The sequence below is a fragment of the Diadema setosum genome, chromosome 11 (genome assembly GCF_964275005.1).
Source record: "Diadema setosum chromosome 11, eeDiaSeto1, whole genome shotgun sequence".
In the NCBI taxonomy this organism is placed as follows: Eukaryota; Metazoa; Echinodermata; class Echinoidea; order Diadematoida; family Diadematidae; genus Diadema; species Diadema setosum.
The window spans coordinates 37127503-37143031 of NC_092695.1; the positions used below are offsets into that span (position 1 = coordinate 37127503).

The 15529-nt window shown below is 39.1% G+C and overlaps 1 protein-coding gene across 1 annotated transcript; it reads left to right on the plus strand.

Moving 5' to 3' along the window:
* Positions 1 to 2033: 2033 nt before the first annotated feature.
* On the plus strand, positions 2034 to 14365 carry LOC140235270 (diphthamide biosynthesis protein 3-like). Its single transcript, XM_072315303.1, has 3 exons — positions 2034 to 2244; positions 11325 to 11399; positions 11725 to 14365. Exons 1-3 carry the CDS (start codon positions 2137 to 2139, stop codon positions 11785 to 11787), a joined length of 246 nt encoding a protein of 81 aa, XP_072171404.1. The 5' UTR covers positions 2034 to 2136; the 3' UTR covers positions 11788 to 14365.
* Positions 14366 to 15529: the final 1164 nt, after the last annotated feature.

Consider the following 15529-nt stretch of genomic DNA (forward strand, 5'->3'; position numbering starts at 1 on the left):
ATAATTATAACCTTAAACTTTTTTTCCCCATGCATTTTGACATAAAATGCATTTTTTTCCCCACACCAATAATGATATCTGGTGGCAATGATATGCCATTCATAATATGAGTAATAAAATTCCCTATTCATTCCAGTTTGAATTATGAAAATCGGTAAAATACTTTTTGAGATATATCCAAAAATGCTAGGGGGGAACTTACTCTTTTAGTTGATTTTATATGATTTGCGAATTCACGTATTGGCTCCAATATAACGAAGAATCAAGAAATAAACTAGTAATGCATTATTTCTCCAGTAAAGAATGAGTTTATTGTACTAAATTTTCGGTGGCCTCCACCTTCTTTAGGATTCTCGACGGGGAAATTTGAGAATAATACTCACTCTTTATTGGCGAAATAATGCATTACTAGTTTATTTCTTGATTCTTCGTTATAGGCCTATATACATATACATACACACACACGCACACACACACACACACACACACACACACACACACATATATATATATATATATATATATATATATATATATATAGATGTATAATAGGCCTATTAGTGTGTCAGTTTGGGACGGGCTAGGAAAATTCTGGTTTATGCCTCCTGCAGTGGGAGAGAAATGTATGGGTGGCGATTCTCATTTAATGCAGTTGTGATTCCGAAGTGAAGAATTTGTTTTGCTTCTTCACTCCATCATAGTTTCTAATGTCGAAGTCAAGTCACAGCTACAAACCGTGTTCAATTTAGATATTGCAAGTGTTTACCATCTGTAACAAACAAATCATTCCATGTTGATGTTGAAATTCCATATAATAGTTCTTGTAATATCCAATTATTTTTTTGACACGTAATGACCCTCTACTTCCTCATAGCATTTTATCTGAAAACTAGATAAAAGGGTCAAAGGCCATTTGAGTATTCTTTGTTTAGTTTACTCTGAAAACCACGAGTTAAAAAAAAAGGCTTATTTCTCCTCTACTCTTCTTTTTGACGGCAACCTGCAATGTTATAAGGATATCACGTTGGTGTATCCAAGCCAATTAATTAATGGCAAATAATATAATGATAATCCTATTGTGATGGGCATATAACGAATTCAATTTCTTTTCTGTTGGAATCGCCTAGGGCCTACAACAACCGTAACCTGCACCCGCAAGATATTATTTTGTTTTCTATGAAGAGCTTGAACTCTAGAAGTTTGTAAAAGCAGGCTACTTATAAGGTAGGCCTAATAAAACAATCTTAATGAGTATAATGACATAATTGAAGATATTTTTAAAAAAATGAACAATTAACGTGTTGAAGCAATTAATCCAAGGGAATTATATTATGTTGATTTAATGAATGCAGAAATATCAGTAGAACATAATATCATGAAGTGTACTTTGCGGAAAGTCGGACAATCCTTTAAAAAGTTAGGAATCTTTATAGTTTCGGTACCGCAAGACGATACATTAGCCATTAGGATAACAATTTTTAAAGAAAGGGGGGGGGGGGAGATCTAAGAGAGAGAGGGGAGAAAGAGAGGGAGAAAGTTCATCAATATTTCCAGTTTTCTAAATGAATGAAACAGCACTATAGTTCCACTTTTATAGCTGGCAGCATATCTCAGCTCCCTGATAATAGTGATATTATCTTCAGCTTAAAATATCAGTACGGTAACAAGTGGAGAGAATTTGAATAAATAAAATTGTCAAATGGGGAATTCGGTCCTAATGTGTGGTATTCGACGTGAGTGTGATTTCGACCAGTGACACATGGCCTATATAAACTGCTCAAAGTGCACTTCTGTTATACTCTTTGGTGTTAAAAATACATCCGCATGTGCAGTCCTGTTATGGGACACCTTATCAAAGGGTACGGGTAGGATCTTTGGTATTGTATGACGTGATGCATGAATCATCAACCGAATACACTGTACTAGTACTGTACTCGAGTACCAAGTACGAGTAGACATTCTGACAACTCGCACTATCTTTATTCGCCATCATTGCCGCGCCGCGGCATTCATCAGGAAGCCGACGTCGTCGGAGGCAGAAGAACGGTGGGGAACGCTACTGTAGACTTATCATCACTCTGCTGAACCCGGAAAGTCAGACTTGTGTGATTACTAGAGTCTTCAAGAACCAATGAAATGACGGTTTTTCACGACGAAGTGGAGATTGAAGATTTTGAGTACGATGAAGAGACAGAAACGTACCACTATCCATGCCCATGTGGTGATAGATTCGAGATAAGCAAGGTGAGCGTAGTCCCACGAACTGAAAAGAATGTGTGTTGAATTATCTGTGGTAGCGTGGAGCTTGTGCGCATGACGCGACGAGCATTGTTGGGTGTGTGATTCATAAAATAAAAACACACACACAATCGGTGATTTTTCCCCTGTAGTTTTCACCTCTGCACCAGTTTCATTCAGTGGAAATATCACAAGTTGATAACGGAGAACGCACTCGACAGCAAAGAAACTATGACTAGGATATGGTAATTACAATACAAGACTGTGAGCTGTGAGTAGACTAATCAAAGATAAACTGGGTGTTGAAGAATGGATATAAAGTTGCGTAATACATTTATGAAATGTCGCAACGTCCGTGGGACAGCATTCATGTGACATTGTGGAGAGTTTAGTGATTGAATGAGGCACATGGTTATCACCTCTGATGATTTCCTTGGAATCAAATTAATATCCTTGAAATGTATAATTTTAAAAGTTTAATACTGTATCACTCAATTTCAAATATAATTTTAGACAGAGAATGAGATCTACTGTAGATACTTACTGTAATTTCCCACAGTCACACAGCAACTACATGGTAAATTTACATTTCTAGCCAACCCAAGTCTGCTGTATTGCAGACTAACCAATGCTAATTATATGCACCCAGCAGATTTTCGGTGCTTGAATTTATTTGCTTGTTGTTGCTATTCCTGCACATATTTTATTGTTTACATATGATTATCAATGGCCCTTTCAACAACGATGACAAAAAAATGAAATCATTCATAAGTTAAAAGCATATACAGTGCACTCCCGTTATAACGAAATGCTCGGGACTAGCAGTTTTCTTTCGTTATAACGAAATTTCGTTATAACCGAACAAATACAATATATAACGAAAACAAGGAACCACATATATTATGTTTGCTGAATACTCATCATACACTGCAAAGCTATGTGAAATGTGATGGGATAACTGTATTACAATACAAGGAGCGAACACACAGTGGTGTGAAGCGTTCACTCATGCAGAGACGCTATAAATGCTTGTTCCGCTACGTATTTTCGAAAGCAATTCGCATTTCGTTATAACGGAGCACATTTCTTTTGTTTTTCTTTGTCTGTGGTGCTCGGAAAAGACTTTGTTATAATGGAAATTTCGCTATAACCATGTTCATTATAAGCGAATTTTGTACCATAGACTTTAATGGTGATAATTTTGGGACCAGAAGATTTACTTCGTTATAACGAAATTTCGTTATAACCGTGTTCGTTGTAACGGGAGTGCACTGTATACATATGTGGAACAAGTAGGCTATTCAACATAAAAACCATGTATTTCATAAAATAATTGAAAAACTTCTCAATTGTAACAAGGATAACAACAGAAACTTTAATTTGCACTCAAAAAGAGTCAAACATTTCCTGTGACCCTACTGCTATATATACCTACAGTACACTGATTGATGACAGACATCATATTCTCCATATGGAATTTGATTGGATAATTAAGACAAATATTCACAAAAATCCCTAGCTAGGTACAGGTACCATGTGTGTATGTCATTCCTGTTCTCTTGATTTTATGGAACCTTTTACCATCCCCTCATAGCCCCCACACCCTGATGGCCCATTTTTTTTTTTTTTTTTTTTTTTTAGAGAGAGATTAAAGACACCCAGTCGCGAGGATACATGGACATATTTCAGCCGCGGGCGGCAGCACGTAAACTCGCTTCCGAAGTTGCTACGAAGCGAAATGTGTGTGTGCGCAAGACATCCCTAAAGCAATGTATCGCGCTATAGTATCTCGTTTGCTCGCTTGATTGATCTGAGCGCGGGGAGTACGTTTTGTGTAATGTGAATTGAATGTATGGTATACTGTATGTACTGAGTGATGCAATGTTCGCATGAGCTACAATAGTAGCTAGCTGCCTATACTTGTACGACTACAGTGTACGCCTTCTCTTCATCGCACCGTCGATCGTCGTCAGTCGTTAACTACACTGTAATCGTCAGATCAGATTATTACTGTATATAGGTAGGGTGACCATCATGGACGCGACGATGACACATCGTCATGGGTAGCGGATATTACCGCTGAGTTGTCCATTCTGAACGCGGACGATTGGGTCGGAGACCCTGTGTCTTGTGTAGCCCTACTAGTACTACATATCGACCACCCTTATTGAAACCGACCGCGTATAATTCGCGCACTGAACACTTAGTACGCACTTCTCTGCGCGCAAAGCACATAAAAATGGATTGGCTTTGAATGTAGATGAGGATGGTGTGGGAAAACGCGATAATTCATTGTTCATTAATGGTTTTAATCAAGGACAAAATTTCGAATGAATATTTTCACCGAATCGTAATGACAGCACAATGTAATGTCTATGGAAGTTTCTAAAAGGCTTCTAAAAAACTTCGTACAACACGGTGTTCAATACAACTCGGTTTGCGTGCATTGTCAATGCAAAAACAGCGGTCGATTCTATTAACGCGATTTACCGCGGGGAGCTGAAACGAGGCCACGCAAGTTCGTCGGCGATATTTTTGCACTGAAACTTCGAATCGAAAACGGAACAACGGCATTTGATAGAGCTGGATTTTCTCAATCACGTAGGTCAAGTTTTTTACGTGAATTTCAGTGTTAAATATTCTTATCAAGCAGATAAACATTAGGCGGTCGATTAGTAGTAGGTCCAACCATACTTGCCCTGGCGTGTGTAAATTCAGGACGGGGAAGCGACTGTGCCCGTGCAGGGCCAACGGCCAGAGTTGCACTGCACAGTGTAACTGTGGCCGTGATAGAAGGGGGCCGTGCACCAACCGACATACCTTCAAGTCGAAGTAGGGCAAACTAGAATCTATTATTGTTAGATCTATCATCTTTGAACCTTTAGTTCCCCTGTTTAAACGTTAGAGTTCTACCAGATCTATTGGGTTAGACTACATGTATGATGGAGCTTGCGATAGATCTATTCATTTTTTAAAATTTATTTGCAAATCCTAAATCATATTCTTGGGGAATTTGCATAACATGATTGATATGAAAAACTTCTCATTTAATGGGACTAATGACATTAAACTGACCCAGCAAATGTCATTTCAATTACGGCATTATCATAATTTGACATAAATGAGAACGCGGAATTATACATAGAAAAATAGGCCTACTTGTCGATCAAACGCAAATGCCCTAAAGTTACTGATACTAGATTAGAAAAAGTCATTCCACTTCAATCACTGATTCATTTGTAGACTTCTACTTACACATCATCTGGATCTGGATTCCTTGAAGTTGTTGACTTGGCCAGCTGGGGTTGCTTGATTGGCGTAAGCCGTGGCAACACAATTCCACCGTGCATGTCGTAACACGAATTTGCACATTCTAAATAAAAATTCCTGCAAAACTGTTCATGCAACTCCAGCAAGTGGAAAGCAAAATTTTCATCGGCACGCTGACGCTGAAGCCTCCCCCTCTGGTCTCTTACTTGTCCTCCAGCTAAGAACACGTCTCTCTGCGTTCTCCACTCGTCGATAGCGTCAAACAAGTAGATACGTTGCCTCGAGTTGGACGGCTGTATGATCTCCATTGTGAGGTTTCATTACTAAACCAAAGCCAAGGCTAAGCCGAAACAGAACAGCACTTTTTATTGCAAACAGTACTCGCATACCACACACAATATTGATACTGACATACCGGTACCGACGACTTTCTATCAACTTTGTTATGTTACGATCCGGCCCAACGTACTGTAAGCTGTACGTATAACACATGCAGCTGACGCAGCAGACAACATTGCACGATGAGATCATAACAACCTGCCATATGGCCATATGCATTGCAACTTGCTATACATGAAGCTTAGAGTTTTAATATTTCTTCATCAAAGCATAAATATTAAACAACGTAATATATGAATAATTTATGATATTGTTATATAATATTTTCAGACATTTTTAAATATTATTGCCTAGATTGCTGAAATTGGCACCATAGCGCATATAAACAGAGACTGGAGCCAGATACGTACGTACGTACACCACCGAACTAAAACATAGTGGAATGCGTGTCCCTATTCCCAACATACACGAGACCGTGCAGCCAAATTACCGTGTTGCGTCGCCATTTTGTTCGGGCAATTTTTCCTTATATGGAGTGCACGCTTTGGCGCGGTCAGACTGGGCCACTGGTACGCGCGCAAGCAAGAGTACGCCGTCCAGTGGCTAGTGATTATGACGTAACAATGCACGTTTGTACATGACAATGGTCAATTGCGCTTCGGAGACACAGCCCGCACTCCATATAAGGAAAAATTGCCCGAACAAAATGGCGGTGGTAGCAAGTTTTGGTGGCTGCGTATTTCCTGGGTGAACACGCATTCCACTATGTTTTAGTTCGGTGACGTACACCCGACAGCTCTCACTACTTGCTGTGTCGCGGACCGGGAGAGATTTTCATGCGCATGGCTGTTGTGCGGTTTTGTGCATGCACCCATTCGGCCCACCGAACTAAAACATAGTGGAATGCGTGTTCACCCAGGAAATACGCAGCCACCAAAACTTGCTACCACCGCCATTTTGATAGGGCAATTTTTCCTTATATGGAGTGCACGCTATGTGGATCCAACCACTCTCTCATTTTTAATTGTTCATGCACGCGTCATATCGCGCACCCCACCCCCACTTCCTCATCAATCGCGCACACAGTGGTAACACGGGAGGTACTTAGTATATGATATGATCAAGGAGGTATGTTCAATTCGGTGTAATAATGGCATAGATAAATATGGCAGTGGTAAAAATGGCAGAGGTGAAAATGTCAGAGGTAACAATGGCAGAGGTAAATAATTAAGACAGTGGTACAAATGTCAGAGGTAAAGTTGTCTGTGGTCGAAATGTCAGTGGTCAAAATGCCAGAGATAGAAATGTCATTGATAAAAATTTAGTCGTAGAAATGCAAGATGACGAGGTAAAAGTGACAGAGATTTTATTTTCCTTCATGTTTCTGACACCTTTCTAGCAATACGCGCTTTTCGTGCCTTCTCCTGAAATAATTAAAGCACGGGGGAGACCGGGGAGAAATGGGACACGGGGAGAAATATAAACTCATGTATATAAGTTGAAAAATGGTCGGCAAGTCAACAATCCAATCATATCAGTATGAGCCTCGGTACACTTGAAAAAGGACATATTGATTACCATACAGCTCTCATGACAGGTATCTTGTCAGTAAAATATCAAACTTAAATCTCGTAGGTCCTATACCATGTTAATAGGTATTTTAATAAGTGTGCAAACTTCTGAAAATAAAATTGCGTGATAACAGACATACAGGTATGAAAAATTGGCAGGGATCTTTTACTGTTTTTGTTATCACTGGGAGAAATTTAATAGGGCATAGTGTTACATTTCTCCCTGCAGCACATGTAAATCCTACTTTGGTCATGATGGTTATCTAATTTCTCTCCAGGTTGTCTCATTTCTCAGCGCTTGATGTCCCATTTCCCCCCAAATTAGGGGTTAAACAAATCATCAATTACACGAAAATGTTATATATATATATATATATATATATATATATATATATGGGTATCACAAAATGCTCTACTAATGTTCCTACACTCCTGTGCTACATATTCTCTCTATAAAAAAAAAAAAATCGTGTGAAAATATTCACTCTTAAAGGAGTGAATACAAAAAAGAGTGAATTTTGAGTGAAAATGTTCATTTTCACTCATTTTGGAGTGACCTCATGGATCACTCCTAAATCTTTGAACAATGTAATGAAATATTTTGCAAGAGCCTACTGATGTCTGCCGATACATCCAGCTGTAGTTTGTTTTTTGCGTTTTGTATTTTTACTTCTACATTATGTCGCGATCAGGCCTTGTGAGATAAATAGGCTCTTACGAAACATGAATGTGAGAAAATAACATAGAACAGGTGAAAAATTAGCGGTTTGCTTCGACTATGTCTCCTTCGCTTCTTTACACTAAACAGTTCAAAAGATGAAAAATAATGACAATATACTATAGCCTGGACGTGAGCGGAATTCGTTTGTGTAAGAGTGTGTATAAATAATCTGAGAGTAAATGTTGTATATCTGCGTATAGAAGTATTATATGTTTATACCAAAAGTGGGTTCGTGCGTGTGTGTGTGTTTGTGTGTGTGTGTGTGTGTGTGTTTGTGTGTGTGATAACTTCATTGGGCGAAACAACGTATAGGATTATACTGTTTAAAGGCTATGCAGCATTGTTGAAACCCCCTTTAGTAATAATAATAATAATGATAATTTCCCATAGGCCTACACTAGGCTCTTTTTTAGCTGGTTTGTTATTCCTCTGAACAGGCAGATTACGCCACTTGACTGCACTTGCGTCAAAATCAGAATAATGAGAGTGCTGTCATCTTTTTAAAACATAATTCAATAAATATTCTTCAAATCTGCAATTTGGATTTGATAATTTGATAAATACAGTTTGCTCTGGCTATAGGTCATTATTCAAAACCTCTTCATACGTTTACCTCTGACGAAATCGCTCTCATTATTTCTGACATTTTACCTCTGCCATTTTTACTTCTGCCATTTTTACCTCTGCCATTTTTGCCTCTGCCATTTTTACCTCTGCCATTTCTACCTCTGCCATTTTACTATGACATTTTTGCCAATATCATTTTTACCTCTGCCATTTTTACCTGGCACCAATCAGGTTCCATAGCTAGATAGAGCTAGGGCCTACGACAGTGACACTGACAGTGTGTAAATTTATGATGATGATCGATGGTGATGATGTTGATGATGCCATGATTAAGATCAAATCCACAAATGAATGTTTGTTTTGCCAAATTTTGGTGCGTTTCAAATTCCATGAAACCGTGGTCCCGAAACCGTATACGTACCGGCGTACGTCTGATAAAGTCCATCTTAACGTGTTGATAGCCATAATCTGAAATTTGATCGATAAATCAATTAGGGAATGGTATTGGTATAGGTACAGCTGTAATTCTCGGTGTGCATCATCAATGAATGATTACCGCTTTATCGACCCATTCTTTTCACTGAAGTCCATTTTAGCCGTATATTTCAGGCCTAACGTTATGCAGATGATCTACTTTAGATCTAACAATAACATAGGCCTAGGCTACAACTGTTACATTGTATTTATGTACATTTACAATCATGATAAAAAATGTTGATTTGACATTTACTGATTTAGCACAACTTAAACTCAAGCCTGAGCTGCTACTTCTGGTACAGGTAGGCAGTAAAACAATTGATTTAAAGAAAATGTCTCCATGCGCCGTGTGAATAGTGCATTAACATAAGCATCGGTGTCAATTCGCGAAAACGTCTCGCAAAAGTGTCTATAGCCTTGTCAGCGAAAATATCTAAGCAAAAATAACAGCGTATACATTAGTAGAGATTGTGTGTTATGCTGAGACTAAGAAAAATGCACTAAGAGAATAAATGTGTCTGAAAGAGAGAGACTCAGATAAAGAAAAAAAAGTGGAAGAGAGGGAGAGAGAATGTGGCACAGACAGAATGAGTAGAATTTACATGTACACCAATTCGACTTTGCCATAGAAAATTGGTAAATGTATACTTCCGAGGAGGGGGGGGGGGGGGGGGGAGTACAAATGCCCCCTCAATTTTTTTTTCTGGGGGATGCCCCCCCCCCCCCTTTCAATTTTGAAAATTAATAGGACTGTAGTGTTTGTATTTATTTAAATTTTAAATGACAAATTTATATCAATAATTTTCCTTAACTTAAGGTTGAGTCTATTTTGATGGCAAATTTTCACACACACAGAGAGACAAATCAGCTCGGTCTCTCACATATCATTGAGTATCATGCATTGACCCTCTCCCCCAGCTCACAATTAATCATGTATTTGTAGCCTGTTTTAAAAATTCCAGGATATTCTTGTAAATTCCAGGAGTTTTTAGTGTTGATTTCAGGAGGACTGACGTTGAAAAGTGGAAGCAATGATGATATGAAGCAATAAGGCAGACGCAGGATCTTGCCTGCTTTTGATGAGCAACTGAAACTCTGGGCCTAACTTCTTTTAGTGGCGAGCATTATGCCTAAATTAAAGTGCTTATTAATGAAGAGATTTGATTTATTTACGGTGCATATGTAATTCTAGATTTAATAAAGCAATCTAGTCTAGATTTTCAACAGCAAGAAAAAAAAAAAACGCCGCAAACATGTTAAAAGAACTAATGTGAGTCCTCCGCATAGCCGCCATACAGCCTACACACAGCGCCCGTGCACACATGATTTCGTCGAGCTCTAGACCCTTTTTATCGACTTTGTCAGACTGGCAAAAGATCGAGAAGTTTAACTGGAAGTTTTTCCAGTGTGACCGCAAACCACGTAACTTTCCGCCAAACTTCTCGATCTGTTTGCGGGCTATGTCTCCGAAGCGCAAGGCCATTGTCATGTACAAACGTGCATTGTTACGTCATAATCACTAGCCACTGGACGGCGTACTCTTGCTTGCGCGCGTACCAGTGGCCCAACAGTCTGACCGCGCCTAAGCGTGCACTCCATATAAGGAAAAATTGACCTAACAAGATGGCGACGCAACACGATAAATTTGGCTGCACGGTCTCGTGTATGTTGGGAATAGGGACACGCATTCCACTATGTTTTAGTTCGGTGATTCGGCCCCATTCGGTAGGTATTCGGGCGTCCATGTTGAAATTACAGTGGACAGCTCGCACGGCGCTCGTGCCCCATCAGGTTTTCGCTGGTGCGCTGCGTAGCGTCGTGTTCGGCATTCGGTACGTACGGGGTACAATAACGGGAGGAGCAGCTTGTCGTGCTTTTCTACTGAGCTGCGAATCGCCTGCGACGACCGGCTGCCTTTAAGGCATCAATAACGATGTAACCCATCACTCAATCAATGAACACACACGCAAAGACAATCATGTATACACAAAGAAACAATCTTGTACACACACACACACACATTATACAGCCTGCATCCATCTTACTATTCATTGGTCATTAGAATTGCAGCAGATTTATGCAGTAAGCCAGTATTTTCAACCTGCAATATTTATTTACTTAATTATTATTTCTTTAATCAGGAAGCTCTTGGCAGTGGGGAAGATGTGGCAACGTGCCCAAGCTGCTCACTCATCATAAGAGTCATTTATGACGTGGTAAGTAATTGTATGCGTGTGTTTGATGTCTGTGGTGTTTATTCTAGTTGATTCAGTATGCTGTGCTACCTAATGAAGGATCTAAGCAAATATGCCAGCATACTGTAAACGTCAATATTTTTTGCCCGGTTTTTTTTTTTTTTTTTTGTGCTGAGTGGCTCATGAACATATTCATGGGTTGCTGAATTCACACTTCCCAATTGCTAAGGTACTCATATATTTTCGTCCAGTTTACAGAAAAGACAGAAAATTTGATTTAGCATTTCCCTGCATGAAATTCAAACCATCACCAAGTCTGAGCGTATTTGGCCTGGTCTTGTTACAGGAGGACTTCATGGAGGGCGAGGAAGTTGCGGCGCCATCGCAGAAAGATCTGGCAATGGTCTGACGGCAATTTCATGCCTTATTGGGTGAAGCACTTCTCTGCTGGGCCTGTGACGATGACCTCCAAGATCTGGGGAAAGCTCACCGCGACTCTTTTGTCAGCATCATGCAGCATGGGTGCTTTCAGCAACTTGGTCGCAGCAACCTGGTCATTCCTGGTGATGGTCTGAGCCTGTGTTCAACATTACACCCAGTGCAAAGCTAGCCTTCGGTCAGTCTTCGTATCGGGCAGGTTTTATGCTGTGACTAAGATTCCATGTCCAGCTCATGCATTGTCCTCATTTTCATACTGATGCTGTCACTTTACACAGAGTGTTGAGTGAATAGCAATTACTGATGAGAAATGACAAACAGAATCTCCTGTTGAGCAAGTCTTTAATAACACTTTTAAAGATGTACAGTCAACCTTGCCTAAGTCGAATCTATTTGGACTGAAGAAATAGCTTCGACTTAGATAAAATTTAAATAATGAGCGATAAAATTCAATAGAATATAAAGAGAAGAGGACTTGGAAAGACCTTTGACATAGGCGATTATTTGACTTATGCGAGGTCAACCTAAGCAAGGTTGACTGTAGTTTTTTTTTTTTTTTTTTTTTTTTCTAATGAAGTGGAGACATTTGTATGATTTGTAGAGTTCTTCTTCTGAAACATGCAGAAGTCAGGAGATGCATGATAAAATTTACAGGAACACAGTTTGTTCAGTGCTAGATATGCTGACCTTTTAGGTTGAAGCTTTATGATTAGTCCCTTGATAATGACTGTTGGGATGTGGTGCTTTGAGTAAGATAATGTGGGAAGTGGGAGAGTCCAACCTCGTTGATGTAACCTTTTGTCTAAGGTGTGCTGGCAGAGAATGAGATAAGCAGAAATGAGACAGATGCTTGGATTATTTGAGGTCACATACCATATTTCATTTGAATTCACTTTTTCCCAATTTCCACCTGATTTTATCTCGCTGAAAGTGACTTCAGATTTCATTTGTGCAATAGCATTCAGACAATTCGCATTATGTGAAGAAATTCGCAATGCATATTTGTTGGCAGTGTGTACTTTTATCAAATAATCACAGCGGTTATCTTATATGTGGCATGAAATTTTCTTGAATTGGAGCCAGTGGCCTTTTTCGTAGCAGGAAACTGGCATTCAGTGCATTTCAAGTGTAGACAAGAACTTTCGCGTGCATTTTAATTTCAGGAATCTTTGCTCACGTGAAATTTGCAAAATTAAAATGCATGCGAAAATGTCTGGTTTTACTGTATGTTTAATAGCTTCCAGCTGTCCATGCCTCACAATTCTGCTTGTAATTTTCAGTCATTCTATGATGCATATGTGTGTAAGTAGAAGGATAATGTACCCAAAGAAGCAATTGTTGTTGGAATATATTGGCACTAAAGCAACAGGTTAGTGAAAATGTGCCCATACATCAGATTACAGTGTATGTGAAGAAAGTTTTGACAGTCTGAATGCCAGTAGTAAGTTTTCTATTATACATTTGTACCTGTGTTGCGCTGTGGACTATAGCACAAAATTGCCCTCGCTTCATTTGAGTTTGAAATGCTGGTTAAAGCACATGTTGAGAAATGTACCCAGCATATCCTCTACAGTGTTCACTGAGAGCCCTGCAATCATCTCTTCCCCAGTGTTGCCTAGTACCCATTTACACACATGGGTGAAGAAAGGCATCTCGTCCAAGATTGGTTAGCATCAGGTAAATTTGAACTCAGGACCCTCGATCTGCTTGAAAGTCCAGAGCTTTATCCACTCTAGCACAGTGGTCTCAGTGGCGGATCCAGATCGGGTGCGCGCTCCTCTTTATTTTTTGTTAAAACAAAAGAAATAAGAAAAAAATGGGGGGGGGGGGAGGTGTGCTCCCCCCTCTTAATTTTGTCAAGGCGCCTTCCCTTTACAGAATTCCTGGATCCACCCCTGAGTCTTACAATTTTGTCTTGATCCTCCCTGAGACATCCGAAGTTCTGAAAAATGTCACCATTCTGCAAGACAAGAGGAAGATAATTCCATTATTTTTCTTTTCAGTGCCCTGATTGTATTTCAGTTTCATGTGAGAATTTTTTTACACAAGGCCCCAGTCAAATAGACATTGGCAACTGGGAGGTGAGCCCATAGCTACACAAACTGAGTTTGGACAGTCAAACCTTGGTCACTTTGAAAATGCGTTTAATGTCATGCAAAACTTTCACTGATTTTGCAGCTTTTGTCATACATTTTTGAAATCAAAAACCCCTTTCCCTGTGGGACATCCTCAAGATTGACTGTGACTGTGTAATGGCTTAGTTCGTGACATGCAATGAAAACTGCACTGGTGTTACTCCGTCCTCATGGTCCAGCGTTGTTCCTGTGGGTAGAAAATTAAAAAGAAAATAATAGATAATAGTGCCATGATCCCTGTTCATGCAATAAGATTACGACACTTTCTTGAGGGCACTCTTTTTTTCTTTTTTTTCATTACAGGCCTGTATTTTTAGCACAAGACAGTGTAAGTTATACTTTATTGTATTTAGATTTAGACAGATATAGTATTGTATATGAAGGCATTTTTATTGTACATTGTATTATAAAACACAGCTGTATTTATGAATATTAAAGTCATTATTGACATGCTGTTTTTCAAGAAAGTGTACATTGTTGTCTTCTTTTGAATGCTTGAAGTGCCAATTCACAAAGTTATTCATGGATATTGTAAATTGTGATTATTCATCACTTTACATGTACATGAAAGGCGACCATGTGTTTCAAGATAGCTGTGAGATTCACAAGTAAATGATGATGATTATAAATGTAGCACTCACGTTGTGCCGTATCAGTCAGGTATTTGCTGCAGAAAAGCAAAATTGTGCAAAAGAAAGAAGTCAAGCAGTGTTCTCATGACATGTACAATGTACATGCATACAGTAGTGTAGCAATAAAATGTAAATGCATACAATTGTAAATGCATGCATTATACACACACACACACACGCACGCACTCGCACACACACACACACACACACACACATCTATTATACACTTGTCACTAACTGAGGCGAATTATTTACTGCTTGAACTTGAACTTACCAGTTTAATCATGGGCTCTAAGTTAGTCATTACACATATGCAAGTCTGCAATGCCGCCCTCTTGTGATTTCGGAAAGAGCATGTTTAGGTGAAAACACAGCTCCGTGATAGTGGTGTGGAGACAGGAGCTTCTCACCTCCCTGATTTTAGTAAAAAAAAAAAAAAAAAAAAAAAAAAAGAAGAGTGAAATCAAGCAATTTGAACCACACAAATTGCGTGGAAATCGGAGGTGAAATAAAGTGATTAAATTCAAAGCATAATTGTTTTCACAAAGCTTTGCTATTGGTCAGAACCACAAGAGTAGATAGGTCGACAATAATTATCATCGTTTCCTAAGTTTCACACTGACCTGCGAGCAAGTTTTCCTAAATACCCAGTTGAGTATCAAAAGTGATAATAATGATAATAATGCCTATTGATTGCTTCCGATATCGGTTTTTTAATGAAGACTCTACATAATGAACCATTAACATCATAATCAACGTTCGCACCTATCAGTATCTTGGTGAGACAGTCTTCTGTCTTTCTGTTCTTAACTATGCTCTTTTGTTCATCTGAAGTCAATTCGAGACATGGAGGAGTATCTCACTTTGATTTCGATCGCGGTTTGAATAATGCTATTTGTGATCAGCAGGACAGGAGTTAATTGCATGCGGTTTGATGGATCTGGTT

Excerpts from the sequence above, each read along its gene's own strand:
- LOC140235270 (XM_072315303.1), top strand. The coding sequence starts at position 2,137 with ATGACGGTTTTTCACGACGAAGTGGAGATTGAAGATTTTGAGTACGAT. Across the intron at positions 2,245-11,324 it reads ATAGATTCGAGATAAGCAAG|GAAGCTCTTGGCAGTGGGGA; the intron begins GTGAGCGTAGTC and ends TTCTTTAATCAG. Across the intron at positions 11,400-11,724 it reads TAAGAGTCATTTATGACGTG|GAGGACTTCATGGAGGGCGA; the intron begins GTAAGTAATTGT and ends GTCTTGTTACAG.